The 13,803-nt window shown below is 40.9% G+C and overlaps 1 protein-coding gene across 1 annotated transcript in view; it reads right to left on the bottom strand.

Annotated features, from left to right (window-relative positions):
* Positions 1-13,803, bottom strand: part of espnla (espin like a) — a 28,009-nt gene that overhangs the window by 6,230 nt on the left and 7,976 nt on the right. The window contains exons 6-9 of the mRNA XM_015052471.1: positions 2,649-2,798; positions 2,465-2,576; positions 2,141-2,313; positions 1,568-1,732 (exon numbers count right to left, since the gene is read on the bottom strand). Of these exons, the coding sequence (XP_014907957.1) occupies positions 1,568-1,732; positions 2,141-2,313; positions 2,465-2,576; positions 2,649-2,798 (600 nt within the window). The remainder of the gene's footprint in view (positions 1-1,567; positions 1,733-2,140; positions 2,314-2,464; positions 2,577-2,648; positions 2,799-13,803) is intronic.

Below are 13,803 nucleotides of genomic sequence, written 5' to 3'. Positions count from 1 at the left end.
TTGGATGTATGCTTGGACTCGGTCATGCTGACAGTTCTAGCCAGATCCCTGAAGGTTTTGGGTCTAAACTGATTGCTCAAAACTTTATCCATCTGAAGAAAAATTAGCTAATGTTCGGTTCAGGGGAAATGTCCGGGTTAGGCGGCATAAATCAACAGAAGTCCATGCAAGACCCAATTGCAGTGAGATAGGACCTTGTGTGTTTTTGTGTTAGATGCTGTGAAATTGCTTATTTCACAGGAGGTATCAGTCCTCTTCTCCTGACAGATACCTTTGTACAATGTGATCATTTTGAACCTTTACAGCTTTTCTGTAGCTTATTGCTTAAGTCAAACAGTGAAAATGAGCGACTATCCAAAAAATATCTTTCTAAATGGCTGAACTTTATTTCAGGTTCATCTCATTCGCTACAATTGAAGCCAAGTGTGATCTAGACGGAATGTGAAAATAAAAATGGCTGAAATAAAAAATGGCTTCAACAGAGCTTTAGCTTAAGGCTATAAAAAGCAAGGTTATGACAGCATTTTATTTTTAACCAGGATGTGTACAGGACGTGTAAGAGCCACAGTATGTGTTGTTACACAGGGACGCCTGCAGCTGTATGTACTGTCGTACCTTGAGATTTTCCTTTGACTAAAGAAAAGAAAAATTATAGTTATTGCATTTTTTATTGTGTTTCCCCTTTGCTATTCAAAAAAATTTGGAATAAAATAAAAATTGTCTTTTGTGCCAAAATATTCTGGACGTAGCCCACATCTGCGTGCGTCTGTGGAGGTGAGCACATGTCCATCCTGAATCTAAATGTTATTGGTCAGTTTACTTTTACTTGGCGACTTGATGCTCTTTCTGTAAGTTAAATGTGATTATACAGTGACACCCCATTCCGTCTCCCTCGACCGACCGTGACACCTGCCGCTCTCTTCCCCAGCGTCACATTGCACTGGGAAAATTAAATTTGTCAAAAAGAGTAGAAATTAAGAAAACATTGTCGCTTCACCTCCGCCTCTGGAAGTCTCAGACACACCACCTGAACCGGCGAATCTCCGTTTCTGACTCTGTGCCATGCACATTGCATTCCTATCATATCTGTGTGTGTGTGTGTGTGTGTGTGTGTGTGTGTGTTTGGTTTATGCGTGTCGGGGATGCGGCTGCATTCGTGTGGATTAGGTGCAATGATAGCTTTGTGCGTACCCTCCGTTAGCATCCTGCAGGCGCCCCTGCTGTTACCTATTCTATCTCTAGAACCTTGCTGGTCCAGCTCATAAGTATGTTTCATAAGTAATTTGTCTTTTGAAATTGATGAGCTGTTCTGACAAAACAACCACTGTTTTTCTAAGACAAGGGTCTTCTGCTGCAGTGTCTCATTTGCCACTTCCTAATTTAAACAAGCTAAATGTAAGCTAACCTTGCTTTATCAAAGAAGAAAAAGACCTTCTGAATAAAATAGATTTTTTGCTGATTGTGGACAATAGCATACCTCAATATCTGAACCATCAGTGTGAATGTTAGTAGCTTTTGAATTAAATATAACTTATGAAGCACTAGTAGATGTGGGTGATGACGTTACCTTCCTCCTCTGGTCCTCTTCGTCCAGCAGCCGCGCCTGCAGTTGCCTCACCATGACCTGCCTCTTCCACTCAGCTATGGGCTGACCTGTCTCGTCGTGGGTGGGCACCAGATAGTCGATGTCTGACAGGTTAGCCTCCTCAGTGGGAAGGACCACCATCTTGCTCTGGCAAGAAAGCAAGAAAAATGGTTGGACGTGGCGCATAAACACCCTCATGAATCTATAATTCCTTCCAAGGAGCCAAGTTTTCCTGTAATCTATTGATAGGGGTTGCACCCTTTCTCAAGTTGAATATGTGCCGAGTGCCAAAAATAGCTACATCAGATTGTGTTTGCACAAAAATGTGTTACCCCCCCCAAAAAAAACCTCTTAGCAAAAACACTTGTATATTTTGGCATGCACTGCAGTGTGTTATTAATAAAATTCAGATGGAAAACTTAAGTTTTAAATTTAAACTATCTAAATCAAAAGAATATCTCGCTCTTCATAAATAGGAAATAAATTTAGAAAATCCTGAGAGTAACAGGAGTGTGCTCAGATTATTTGAACTTTATAATAGAGCGGTGAACTTACCGCTTGTCCTGTAAAAACTCCCGACATCCCTGAGTCTTTCAGCGATTTAATGTTTTTCATGTCACCCAGGAGTTTTTTCTCAGCCAGCAGGTTCGTATCAGGAAACGCTGTCTTATCAGCCGAGGCACTTCTCTCACTCCCAGCTGCCTTGGATTGATTAAAACCTTTAATAACTGCAAGATAAATCAAATGTACTTCATGCTCTAATCACTTTTCATTGCAGATTAAACATAGACACTAAGTATTAAACAGTACCATTCCCCACACCCCCACTACTTTGCTCAAAGAGTTATTAAACAAGATAAAGAGAGATGTTTGCCTTACCAGATGCAGCAATCTGAACTTGCTCTAGTCTCCTTGCTGTACTTCTCTCTGCAGCAGAAGGTAATGGAGGCTGAGGGTATCTAGCCTCTGGTGGCTCCTCACACTCAGGTTGCTTGAAAGATCAGGTTTTAGGTTGTTTTAATTTAGCAATTGCAAAAGAAATGGAAAGAACCTCAGTGTTTACCTTCAAACTATCCATGTGACTGTCTCTGCACTCCTCGCTCAGGCTCCCGTAGTAGTCCTCTTTGCTGCGTGAAAACAACACAGTCGGCTTCACCTTGATGTCCTCCTCTGCTGGAGCGAGAACCTCAATGGATCTGTCTGTCCACGACGCCTACACGCATCAAACCATGAAAATATGGACAATCAGAAAACTACAATGTGGCTCAGATCATAAAGGTAAGGATTAGACTCTAGTCACTGCTGTTTGTTTATTGGGATACACTAATATTAGGACATTATCTAAATATCTGACACAAACATGAAAGATCAACTAAAGGTCCTATTAGTCAAATCATTTCTCTATTCTACAGCCTAACCTTTCAGATAGTGCTTCTGTAAAAAATCCGAAACGCCTCTTTTTGTCTTCGTCTTTGAGAAATGTTTCGATCTGCTACTTGAGACTGGATTGCATATTATTTTTAAATGAAACCAGATTGTCTCTCTCTTTCTCACTAAACAATTGCCTCTGATTGTCTGCAGCAACCCTAGCAAGGAGCCACAATTTCTGCAGACAATTTCTGAAAATCACATCCTATTTTTGTGTGCAAGTGTTTCAGGCTGCATGCATTCATTTGTCAAGTTAATGACTCTGGGTTTTCCTACACAACTGTGCTACCGTTTAGAAAAATCTGCAAAATAAGGGAGACAGTATTGACTGCTTCAGCTTCCTCTGAGTCATGTAGGATTGTTACAGTACTAAAATTTCCAACTCGATAACAATAGTAAGAGAACTAATCTTGGTATTTTTAATACTGTAGCAACATTGGGTTTTTTCTGATAAAGCAATACAACTCTACTGAAGCATCTTTACAGCTGTTGTCTGACAGCTTTTACTACTCTGTGGCTTTTAGGTTCATCTCTTGAGGACTGGTATAAGCTAATATTATCTATTTAGATATTAGCAAGTTGGTAGCTTCAAAGCTGAGTTACGTCGGTCTGAGGTCCCCCGGCTAGCTTGGATCCCCCCACCCTCCTGCCCTTGTGAAACAAAGAAAATGCTGTTCCACTGTAACATGTTGAAATTTTATTATCTTTATTAGAAAGAATCCTTTCAGAAAATGTTTCTACATTATTGAAACTGGCCATAAGTCTCGGCATTGCCAACAGGTAAAATATGTTTCTACATTTTAGCCTAACTTGGTGTAGCATTTTGCTCCAAACTGTATGAAACATCAACAACATTACTGATGAAACTTGGAGCCGTTTCGCTGAACTTTAAAGCTACTATTTTTAAGTGCATGGTTTAGATTTTAACAGGGTATCAAACCTGGACTCAATATTGGCAAATGCTTATTATTAAATAACATGAGGGGAATCCTGATTAGGGTATTCAGTATGTATTCAATATTCCCAAGTGCCATCTGTTGACAATCTCAATCCAATCATGGTCTCCTTCTCTTGTCTTTTCATAACCAAAGCTCATTGATTGGGTTGATGACGTTAAGCATCAAGGTTAGGTATCTCATTATTAGACCTCAACGTTTCATTACTGAATACCCTGACATAATTATGGCTAGACAATTTGTTATTCAGAAGATCTAACAAACTGGTGAAATATGGAAGAAAAGAAAAAAAAGTGGAAAAAAAACTGGCTCCAGCTGTCAGTGAAAATTTGTGTAGGCAGTTCTCTAATCAAGTGAAGTCAAATCTTGACAAAATTTGTGGCGGAGAAATGTGGGGAGATGGTTTTCTATTTTACTGGCTACCAAAAATAACATTAGTCTGAACATTATTTCACTAAAACAAAGACCAAACGAAGAAGAAAGAGAAGAAAAAGAAGAAAATCTTCCCAGGCAAAGCAAAAGTTTAGGAGTCATAATGGAAGGTGCCATGTTAAGTCCTGCAGACATCCTCTGTAAAAGAAAAGAACAAAAGGAGTGTAGTAAGGGAGTGTGAATAAGTGGCGGCATTCACACCGCTCCGGGGAGGATGTAGGGTATATGGAAACATTTAGGCTCCCTTTAATGAACCTGCATTGTCTTAATGCGCTCCTTACACAATGCAAATCAAATTCAGCTCTCTAAGGACATTATTAGCAACCAAAAACATCAAAGGCCCACCTAATATGCTGCTGCATGCTGTTGTGCTTTATGTCCAAGAGGTGGTCCTGCCATTTCCTCTCGCTCGGCACTTTGATGTGGAGCTACATAAAATATGCTGTGACACTGCTTAGGCGGAGAGACAAACTTCCCAGAAGTTGTGCAATCCACAAATAGATAAACAACATTACGGTCTGGGAAAAGGGTGGGGAGGAGGCCTTGTGACCCTTCTCGTAACAGTTCAATGTCCTGAAAGCAGCGCCTGAGCCGTGTGTGCGCGTTTAATTGGACTCGTTGGCCAGAAAACATTTGGTTTTCATCAGCACTCCATCACAGTTGCCACGCAGCTACAGATAGCCTACAATTGGCTCGGAGCCACTCTGCCTCGGTCGAAGACGAGAGAGAGAGAGAGAGAGAGAGAGAGAGAGAGAGAGAGAGAGAGACCTCGATCTCCGCGGATTAACAGCCAAGAGTTAGGAAACAGTGCTGTCTCATTGTCTTGCATGCAGGAACAGTAATCTTCACTCCCAAAAGGGCGAGCCACATGAGAGCTTAAGTGTTTCAGAACACCATGTGTACTTAAAAGACACGACATGTAACGCAGCGCTGGAGTCAGTCTTTTAAAGCAACCTGCTTCCATGTAAAAGTCGTCAAATTCCCGGTGATAAATTGCAACCTGGAATGTATACACTGGGTGTGCATTATACACAGAGCACTATAGTGTAAATACATTCCCTCTCGCATGGCAGCATGCGCTCAGGTTCCCTAAGCCGAGGTAAATGCTTGCGAGGCTAATAACTGACAATGTGTTTTGCCAACACTTACAACATTATTTGCATCTGTCACCGGGAGATGAATGAGAAATAAATTTAATTCATTACTTCTGCTTGCGATGGAAAACTCTAATCACTCTGGATGAAAATGTCGAATCTAAAAAAAAAAAAAAAAAAAAAAAAAACGGTTACAGGGCTCAACAGGAAAGCAAAAGTCCACGCAAAAGTCAACAATCACAAAATAAAGTACAGCAATAAGCCTGTTGTATTAGTCATGCCTAACCGTAACAGGCAATAACTGATCAGAAAGTAGGCAAAGCGCTGCCAAGACATCTGCCAGTTCAGGCCTCGTGGACAGAGTGTACAAAACTTTCCTTTCATTTCAGAAAAATAATTACTCAGCCTGGCTAGTCACTTCCTACCGCTCGGAGAGAATGAGGGAAAAAAAAAAAAAAAAAAAAAAAAAAAAAAAGAGCAAACTCACAGCGATCTACGGGGAATTTACCGACCTGACGCCGCTCTCCACACCGGCCGACAGCCTGTCAGGCACAAACTCAGGCGGCCCGGACGTCCGAGGGGGTCAGTCCCGCGCTGCCGACGTGACACTGCCTCATGACCTCGGACCACTTGTTTAAAACCCTCTCCAGCATCTCGACTGGTGGCCAAGACCCGTCAGGCAATAAACAATAAACCGATCGGAGAGTGGCGTTAATAATTAATCGGCGGGATTGGGTGGCTGGTAATGTCACTAATGCATGGACAGACAAATGGCCGTGTTGTAGCACGACGGGAAGTATCAGCGGAAGAGCAGCTGGAAAATAAGACATTTTATCCTCGCGCACTCAGGTGGTGTTTTTCCAACAGCTCCCGGATGAACACAAATACTCCACACTAAAGCAGGTAATGCTTATCCATCTGACCTTGTTTCAGCATTCCTAGTACTGCTGGCAATAGCATGTTGGGACAATTTATGTTTTTTCACAGCAACTTGAATATAATTGACATTAAGTCAAGTTCAAACTACAAACCTTAGCATACGTTATCGAGATTTTGCACCAAGTAGTCGGCCTTCACAAAAGAAAAATCATTTATTTCTATTCAGCCCCGTAACTCTAATACCCTTAAAAAAATCCAGTGCACAACCAACCTGCCTTCAGAGGTTTCTGTCATCAAGGTTTCATTGATAAAAAGCAGTGCAGGTGAGAGAATCTGTTACATATGCAATGGATGTTTGAACTGTTCACACACTTCACAAATCTGGTCTAAAGTGGAATAAAGAAAGAAAGCCATCGTTGGAAGAAAGCAACATGAAGATCCAGTGGTAGTATGATAGAGGCCAGCTACCAAAATGGTGGTTGCCAACCATTTTCAGCCCACAGACTGACTGCTGTTGCAGAGGCTTGTGGAAGGAGAATTTCTGGTGAAATAGGTCCAAAAATAATGTGTTTGGCCAACATGCAAAGCTCAACGTGTGAGGGAATCCTAACATCATGCATCACCCTGGAAACAACATCCGCACAAAGAAAAATGATGATGGCCTCATCATCCTGTGAGGGCTCTATAATTTGTTGTAGCCACGTGTTGCATTGGCCTATCGCAACTTATTGTCTGCGTTTCTGCTGCAGTTTTGACGTCGCATTTCGGATCTTTGTTCAATTTCATGAAAAAGGTTTGCACCAGGCTTCAGCTGTCACACAGATGGCCTCGCATTTTAATTGAAACTTTTACGATTCAATTAGTGACTGAATGATTGTCCAGCGTGTTTGGCTGCACAGCTCAAATCATCAGCCCAAATGCTTTCCAGTTGGTATGGGGTGTTCGCATTAACATCTACTTTGGTTTTCTCCAAATGTGTTGCTGTCGAATCTGACCAAACATTTCCACTTTGGTTCCTGCGGTGTAGGTCTTGCGGTTTCTGAAGATGAAATGCGACACTTCCATGTTCTACTTCGAGAATGAAAGCCTTTCTCCTGACAACCGCGCCAAACAAATCACACTCGATGACACTTTTTACGATTGTAAGAACAACATGCTAACCAGGGCCAAGTAAGGTCTGAGAGGAGATTCTTGTCTCTGCAGAGCGACTGATTCCAGATAGTATGAAAATGGCCTTTTGCACCAGTTTTTTTTGTTTTGTTTTTGTTGTCTTTCCATCTTGCGTTAACCCACAGCTGAATGTTGCAGTGCTGCATTCTGGCAAAACCTCTGATTCTATACATGTGTTTATGATTGGTGGTGATATGATGAAGTGCATTTGATTAGCAGCACCTGGCTGCTATTGACCCCCAGATGGAAACAGTAAGAGCTTTTAGAGTTAGGGATTTTGTAAACTACAACATGTAGCATGTTATGTGTGGTTGTCTTTGGCCGTTTGATTATATACAGAATTCAAAGACCTGATGAGAACCTGAAGAATTTGTCCTGAAAGGTTAAACATCACAGTGGAAAAGAAACGTTGCTTTTCTCTGTTCATGCTACAAAGCAAAGTAAAGCGTGGTCGTATTTGGCTAAACATTGAGTAAACGTGATGGAAAAACTGATCCAAGTGAAACTGATGTGAAACTTTAGAGCAAACAATGAGCATTCTGTCAGATTACGATCTCGGTGAATCTTGAATGAATCATGTGAATGTTGCGGTCACAAAGTCTTTGTCGTACGGAAATGTGAACCTGACTCTCTTCCAGTTCTTTTTTTTTCTGTTCTGATTTATACATGTAATTGTATGAAAAGTCATTTCTGCGTTGAATTAAATGAAATTTATAAAATACAAGTGTTTATAATACAAGTGTTTGCTACAGCCACAGATCTCAATGTGGTTTATTGGGTTTGTGTGTTTTGAATGCATGTTTGCTTGTTGAAGGAAAGGTAAAAAAAAACATATTTTCTTCTCATCTGACTAAATCGCCTTCTCCCCCATGTTTGCTCCACCACCTACAATACTTTGTGGCAAACTGAAAACAGTACTTCTGTTGGCTTTCTTTCAGCAATTACTTATTTCTTGCCACTCTTCCAAAAAGACTTTTTTTGTCATCAAAAGTCTCTTCCACCTGAGCTTTGGATCTCTGCCATTGTAAATCCTTCAGATTTATAACGGCCCTGTCGACTGCTTCTTTGATTAATGTTCTCCTTCATAGCCCATCATTTGGGGTAAAAGGTCATGTCTTGGTAGGTTTGAACTTGCATTCACCCTGCCCTGTTTAGCTCGCTGTCAAAAAAGTCCAGTTCGTTTGAGGAGGTTTGAATGCAAAATGGAGCTCTAATGCAGACCAAAGAAGTGAACTCTGGTCCACCTAAAGGCTGCAGACTTGGTTCAGTTGAAGTAAACTCTGGCACAGTTTGAATGCATATAAGCAGGAAGTGGATTACAGTGCAAGGCATTCTGGGTCAACAGAGCCAAAAATAAATGTGCAAGTCTAGCACTACTGGGAGAAGCTGCGAATTGTGAAGAAGGAAGTTGGTCTTTTTCTGAGGTTTTTCTTTGATTTGTTCAATAGTTGTTGCTGCAGCACCACCACAGGCGAGGAGGTAAAAATGTTTTTCGATTAGTATGGATCGCTTGACACAGTGTAGTGTGAAAGCAAACCTCGCCAGCTGGAAATGTCGCAAATGTTGCAATTTTGGTCCCTAATCAAACCAAATCTACCAAACTATCAGGTGTGAAAACATCCTAGAGGTATTGGAGTAAGTGGGTTGACTAAAACTGCGTCCTATATTTTTGTGTGAAGAAAAGCTTCACACCGCTGCTGATGTTTATCTGATTGGAGCCGTTGATGAGATGCAAACTCAGGACAGACAGAGCAGATTCTAACATGAACGTATACAGACAACTCTCTGTTGTTTCTGTCTCCAGATTTAGAGATGCACTGCAAAAACACTAAATCTTACCAAGTAGTTTTGGTCCAGATTCTAGTGCAAATAGTACACTTGAAATAAGACAAAACTAACAGATAAACTTTTTAGTAAAAAAAATAGGAGCTTGTTTTCAGATAATAATGAATAGTTACTTGTAAGTTAATTTTGTCCTTTTTCAAGTGTACTAAGATATTTAAACAAGAAACTAGACCACAAATACTTGGTGTGATTTTGTGGTTTTGCAGTGTTGCGCCAAAATGAGATCTGCCACCTTCTGAAGCATTACAGAGTCGGCTCCCTTCATATCACAGAGTCAAACCCGCCTACTATTACTTAAAGGTCCGCAGTCAAGACGACCTCTTTGTTAACATCAAGCTTTTGTATCCACTTCAACCAACACACAGCCAAGAAACACGATACACCCTACAGTCTACCAACTACACACAGTCCCCAGAGGTGACAATCATAACACTTCCAAGTCACTGGAATAAAAAAAGAAAGAAGAAGAACACATGACACAGAGGATCAGACGAGCGTTTGAAGTCGATGGCATCCTGCTCTCCTTGGTACTCTGAGGGATTGAGTTGCTGGTTCCAGGCATCAGAGCGGTGAAAACACTGAAACATAAACCGGCAGATCCCGTATCAGGCTCGGCCCCTGGGCCCTCCACCTGAGCCGCAGGAGAGTGGTAACCGATAGGCCCTCAGGTAGCAGCGACTCCGACCGCCTCTGACGCCACAGCGGCCCCTGTGCTAATTAGCTCCCATTGTTTATATGGGGGGGTGGTGAATTGTTTGTGAATTGGAGCCACGGCAGCCACGCCTCACTGATTCCCCATCATCATCATCCTCTTCACGGAGGAGTGCTAACCTTCTCAGCTGACTTATTTATGGATTCCTTTGGAGTGCACCTGTGGTTACTGTGTGCCTTTCCACAGTGTTTGATGTTTTTAAATTTTGTTAAAGCACGTTTTTTAAAACGTCACCGTCAATCTGCAAATTTGACTTTCACTGATGCGTGGAGAGAAGAAAGTCGCTCTTGTCCTTTGAAACAAAAATTGAACTTTTTGACCCGCTGAGCACACAACTGATTGCACCATCGTGCTGTACGGACAATTTTTTTTTCTTGAGATGGGACAGGCAAAAGTATACAATTGGTTCTTCTTTGCATTCATCAAACGGACAAAATCGCAACAAAATACTTTGACGTTTGAACTTGAAACACGAGGAAATGAGGAAAAAGTTCCTGAGATGTGAATAGTTTTGCAAGCATATCGCTGTGGGGATTGAAGGACACTGTTCAAAATCAGGGCAACGAGCTGCAACCTTGATGTCATAATTGGTTGTAATCCTCCGTTCGAATTCATCGTCAGCATTTAGAAAGAAATACGAATCGCACGTCAAGCTGTTACCACTAAAATATTCATCTCATTAACAAGCGTTGTGCTTCCCGCACACCAGAGCTAATCCCATAAAGCCCTCTGAGGCAAACGGAGAGGAATGGATCTCCTCCTGATCACACGCCATTGTGGCCTGTAATGCCTTATTAAACACAAAAGCCTTCATCCTTCATTCTCTTAGAGCTCTTAAACCGAGAGCAGCGCAATCAAGCAGAGTGGAAGGGAGCAGTTCAGCGGAGTGACAGGCCGGGCCCGAATCAAATGCATGTTACAAATTAAGAAAATGATTCACGGAGGCTTCAAGACTTTCCAGATGTTTGCTGTTGACCGGCCTCCCCCCACCACCATTCCCCGTTCGGAGCGCTGATTTGTTTCACGTCGAAGCCAAAGAAGACTCAGGTGAAGGACGGGAAGCAGAATCAGATTGCAGTTAGCCTAGCATTTCAGCTATTGGCAGCTGTTTCTGTTGGACGGTGGGTGGGGGCGCTAAGGGGCAAAAGATTTTTCACACTTACAAATTTAAGGATTTTTTTTTTTTCTAATGATAATCCTGTGCTCCAGTTGTATTCGGAGCTGGGAAATTCAGACTTTGCCGATTAAAAAAAAAAACAAAAATCAACTGAAACACCCTTCAAAGTCAGATTTCCCACTGGGAAACTGCAAGCAACTCACTATCTCCAGTTAGGACTTATAAGGCAGCTTTTCAATATGGCCGCTCCTCACATCAACAGATGTAAACTGTGGAGGAAACGTGTTTGTTTCACAAGACACACATGGAAGAGAGCGTCTGAAATCAATGTTACAGACAGCGCCTGTTACTCTCAACTGAACACATTAAAGGTAGTGTTTGCTTATGGAAAATAAAGCAAACACTTTATTTCCCATAAAATAAAGTGTTTTATTTTATGGAAATGTTTGTTTGTAAAAGCTACAAACAATTCTTGTTTGTAGCTTTTACAAACAATGTTCGTAAAAGCTGCTGCTAACAGTGTTTATGGGTGTCACCGTGTTGAAACCATGTCTTCTTAACCAGAACACCTCAGGTCCGATGTCAAACCCAGCCCCGAGTTCCCATTTCCCAGGTAACTGGATCGCAGAATTAGGTAATCAGTGTAATATCCAGTTTGGAAAGTTGCAAAATGTCTCCAGTTCAGTCAGGTCAAAAGACGCTCTATGACGTTGGGATTTGGTAACAGTGGAGGTCACTGGAGTACAGCGACCTCGCCATCATTTACAACACACCAGTTTCAGGCGATTGGAGCTTTGTGACACAATGCATCAGCCTGGTGGAAGAAGCTATCAGAAGATGTGTGCACTGCAGTCAGAAAGAGCTGGACATGGTCAGCGACAAAACTCAGGTAGGCTGTGGGTGTCAGGTGACCTCTGAGGTCAACAAGCCCCACGCTGGATATCGTCTCTCTTTTTCAGTTCTCTGTAAGCCTGAGAGATGATTGTGAGCATAAGTCTCTACAGATCAGGGGTTTGTTCAGACCAGCCCATGACATGCGTGTGCATAAACAAGTATGTTTATACACAACATACTTGGGCTGACCAGCAGACAGATGTAGGACCAACACGATGTGCCCACTGGATTAAAACAAGATCAACTTGCTCAAACTTGCTAAAAAAAATCAGTTGTTTCTTCTATACACAGTAATTTTGACAAGATGAAGTATAATTATTACATTTCCAATAAAAGTGTTACAATTGTGTATCTGAGAATATGTCTGCGTATTACATCCCTTTTATTGCAGAAGACGCACTTTGGTTTCCTGACAAACACTATGTGCCCTTCAGACAGATGAATTTTGATGGATTGAGAGCTAAAAAAAATATAGATTTTATTATCTAGTTTTCAATACTTGCATCACGTGTAAACATTTATGAGATGTTATCGCTATCCATTCAACACCCACACCAGTCTACAGTGGGTTCTCAGTTCAAACTCCAGGAAGTCATCTTCAACATGTCCAGATTCCTAAATGCATTGGCACGTGATTGGCTGAGTTGCTGCTTTTGCTAAGAAGCAATTGAACAGTCGTACCTAATAAAGCGATTAGTGTGTGTCTCAATTAAAAGTATTTTACATATTAGAATGTGTCATCCAATGGATACCAATCATTTTGTTTGCTTGATATTCCTTCAAATCCCCTCAGAAAGCAGCAGAAGGGCAACAGTCTAATATTTCTGTTTACCAACAGCAAGCAACTTTACTGAATAAAGAACAATCTTGTTTTAACCAAAAAATACATGACACTCGGCCTGTCACAATAAACAATAAACCAGTTACTGGCATGATACACCATAAGATGCTCAATCATTTTCATTTGCAAAATATTTATCGTTTTTCTCTTTTCAACAAAAACTGAGAGGTAAAAGTCGTCAGTCTGGTGCTTTGGTCTCAACTAGCCCTTTTGTTGAAAGATAATTTCATTTAACAGAGACTTCATAATTGATTTTATTTGCTGTTTCTGTTGTTTTCTCTATTTGTTTTGGACATTTAAAATCTTCCAATCAGAATGTAAAGGTTATTGATCCTGGAGGATGCGTTCTTGCATCATTGTGCCATTATTACTATTATATTACTTGAAAATGGTCTCAAAACAACAACATAATTGTTTATCACAATAAACAATATTTATCGCAATAAAGAATGCGTCTAGCAAAATTTGTTATCGTGACAGGCCCACATGAGACGCACCTACAGTTTATGTTAAAGTGAGACTTCTTGCTTCATTGTTATTTTCCATCTGCTGAGCATGATGTGCCATTTGAAGGTCAAGTTAAGATACAGTAGTCTTTGTATATTAACCTGGTCTAACATACATGTGTATACTGTAAGTGTCGGTTTCATTAGTTTTACTTAGAAAAATATTTGGGAAGGTGTACAGTTGAATTTCTTATTTTGCAAATATGTTATATATATGTATTTATGTTTTAATTTAGCCTTAAGAATTTGCACAACATAATTTTTTTAATAATTTTGAATCAGTTATTCAAAATTATTACGTTACTTTGAATAATTAAATCATGATCTCAAATCATGTACCCTGT

The sequence above is a fragment of the Poecilia latipinna genome, unplaced genomic scaffold (genome assembly GCF_001443285.1).
Source record: "Poecilia latipinna isolate Pla-1442-1.1 unplaced genomic scaffold, P_latipinna-1.0 Scaffold1112, whole genome shotgun sequence".
Taxonomy (NCBI): domain Eukaryota; kingdom Metazoa; phylum Chordata; class Actinopteri; order Cyprinodontiformes; family Poeciliidae; genus Poecilia; species Poecilia latipinna.
Note: the sequence above shows the minus strand (reverse complement) of the source record. Positions and strands in the feature narration are given on the sequence as shown.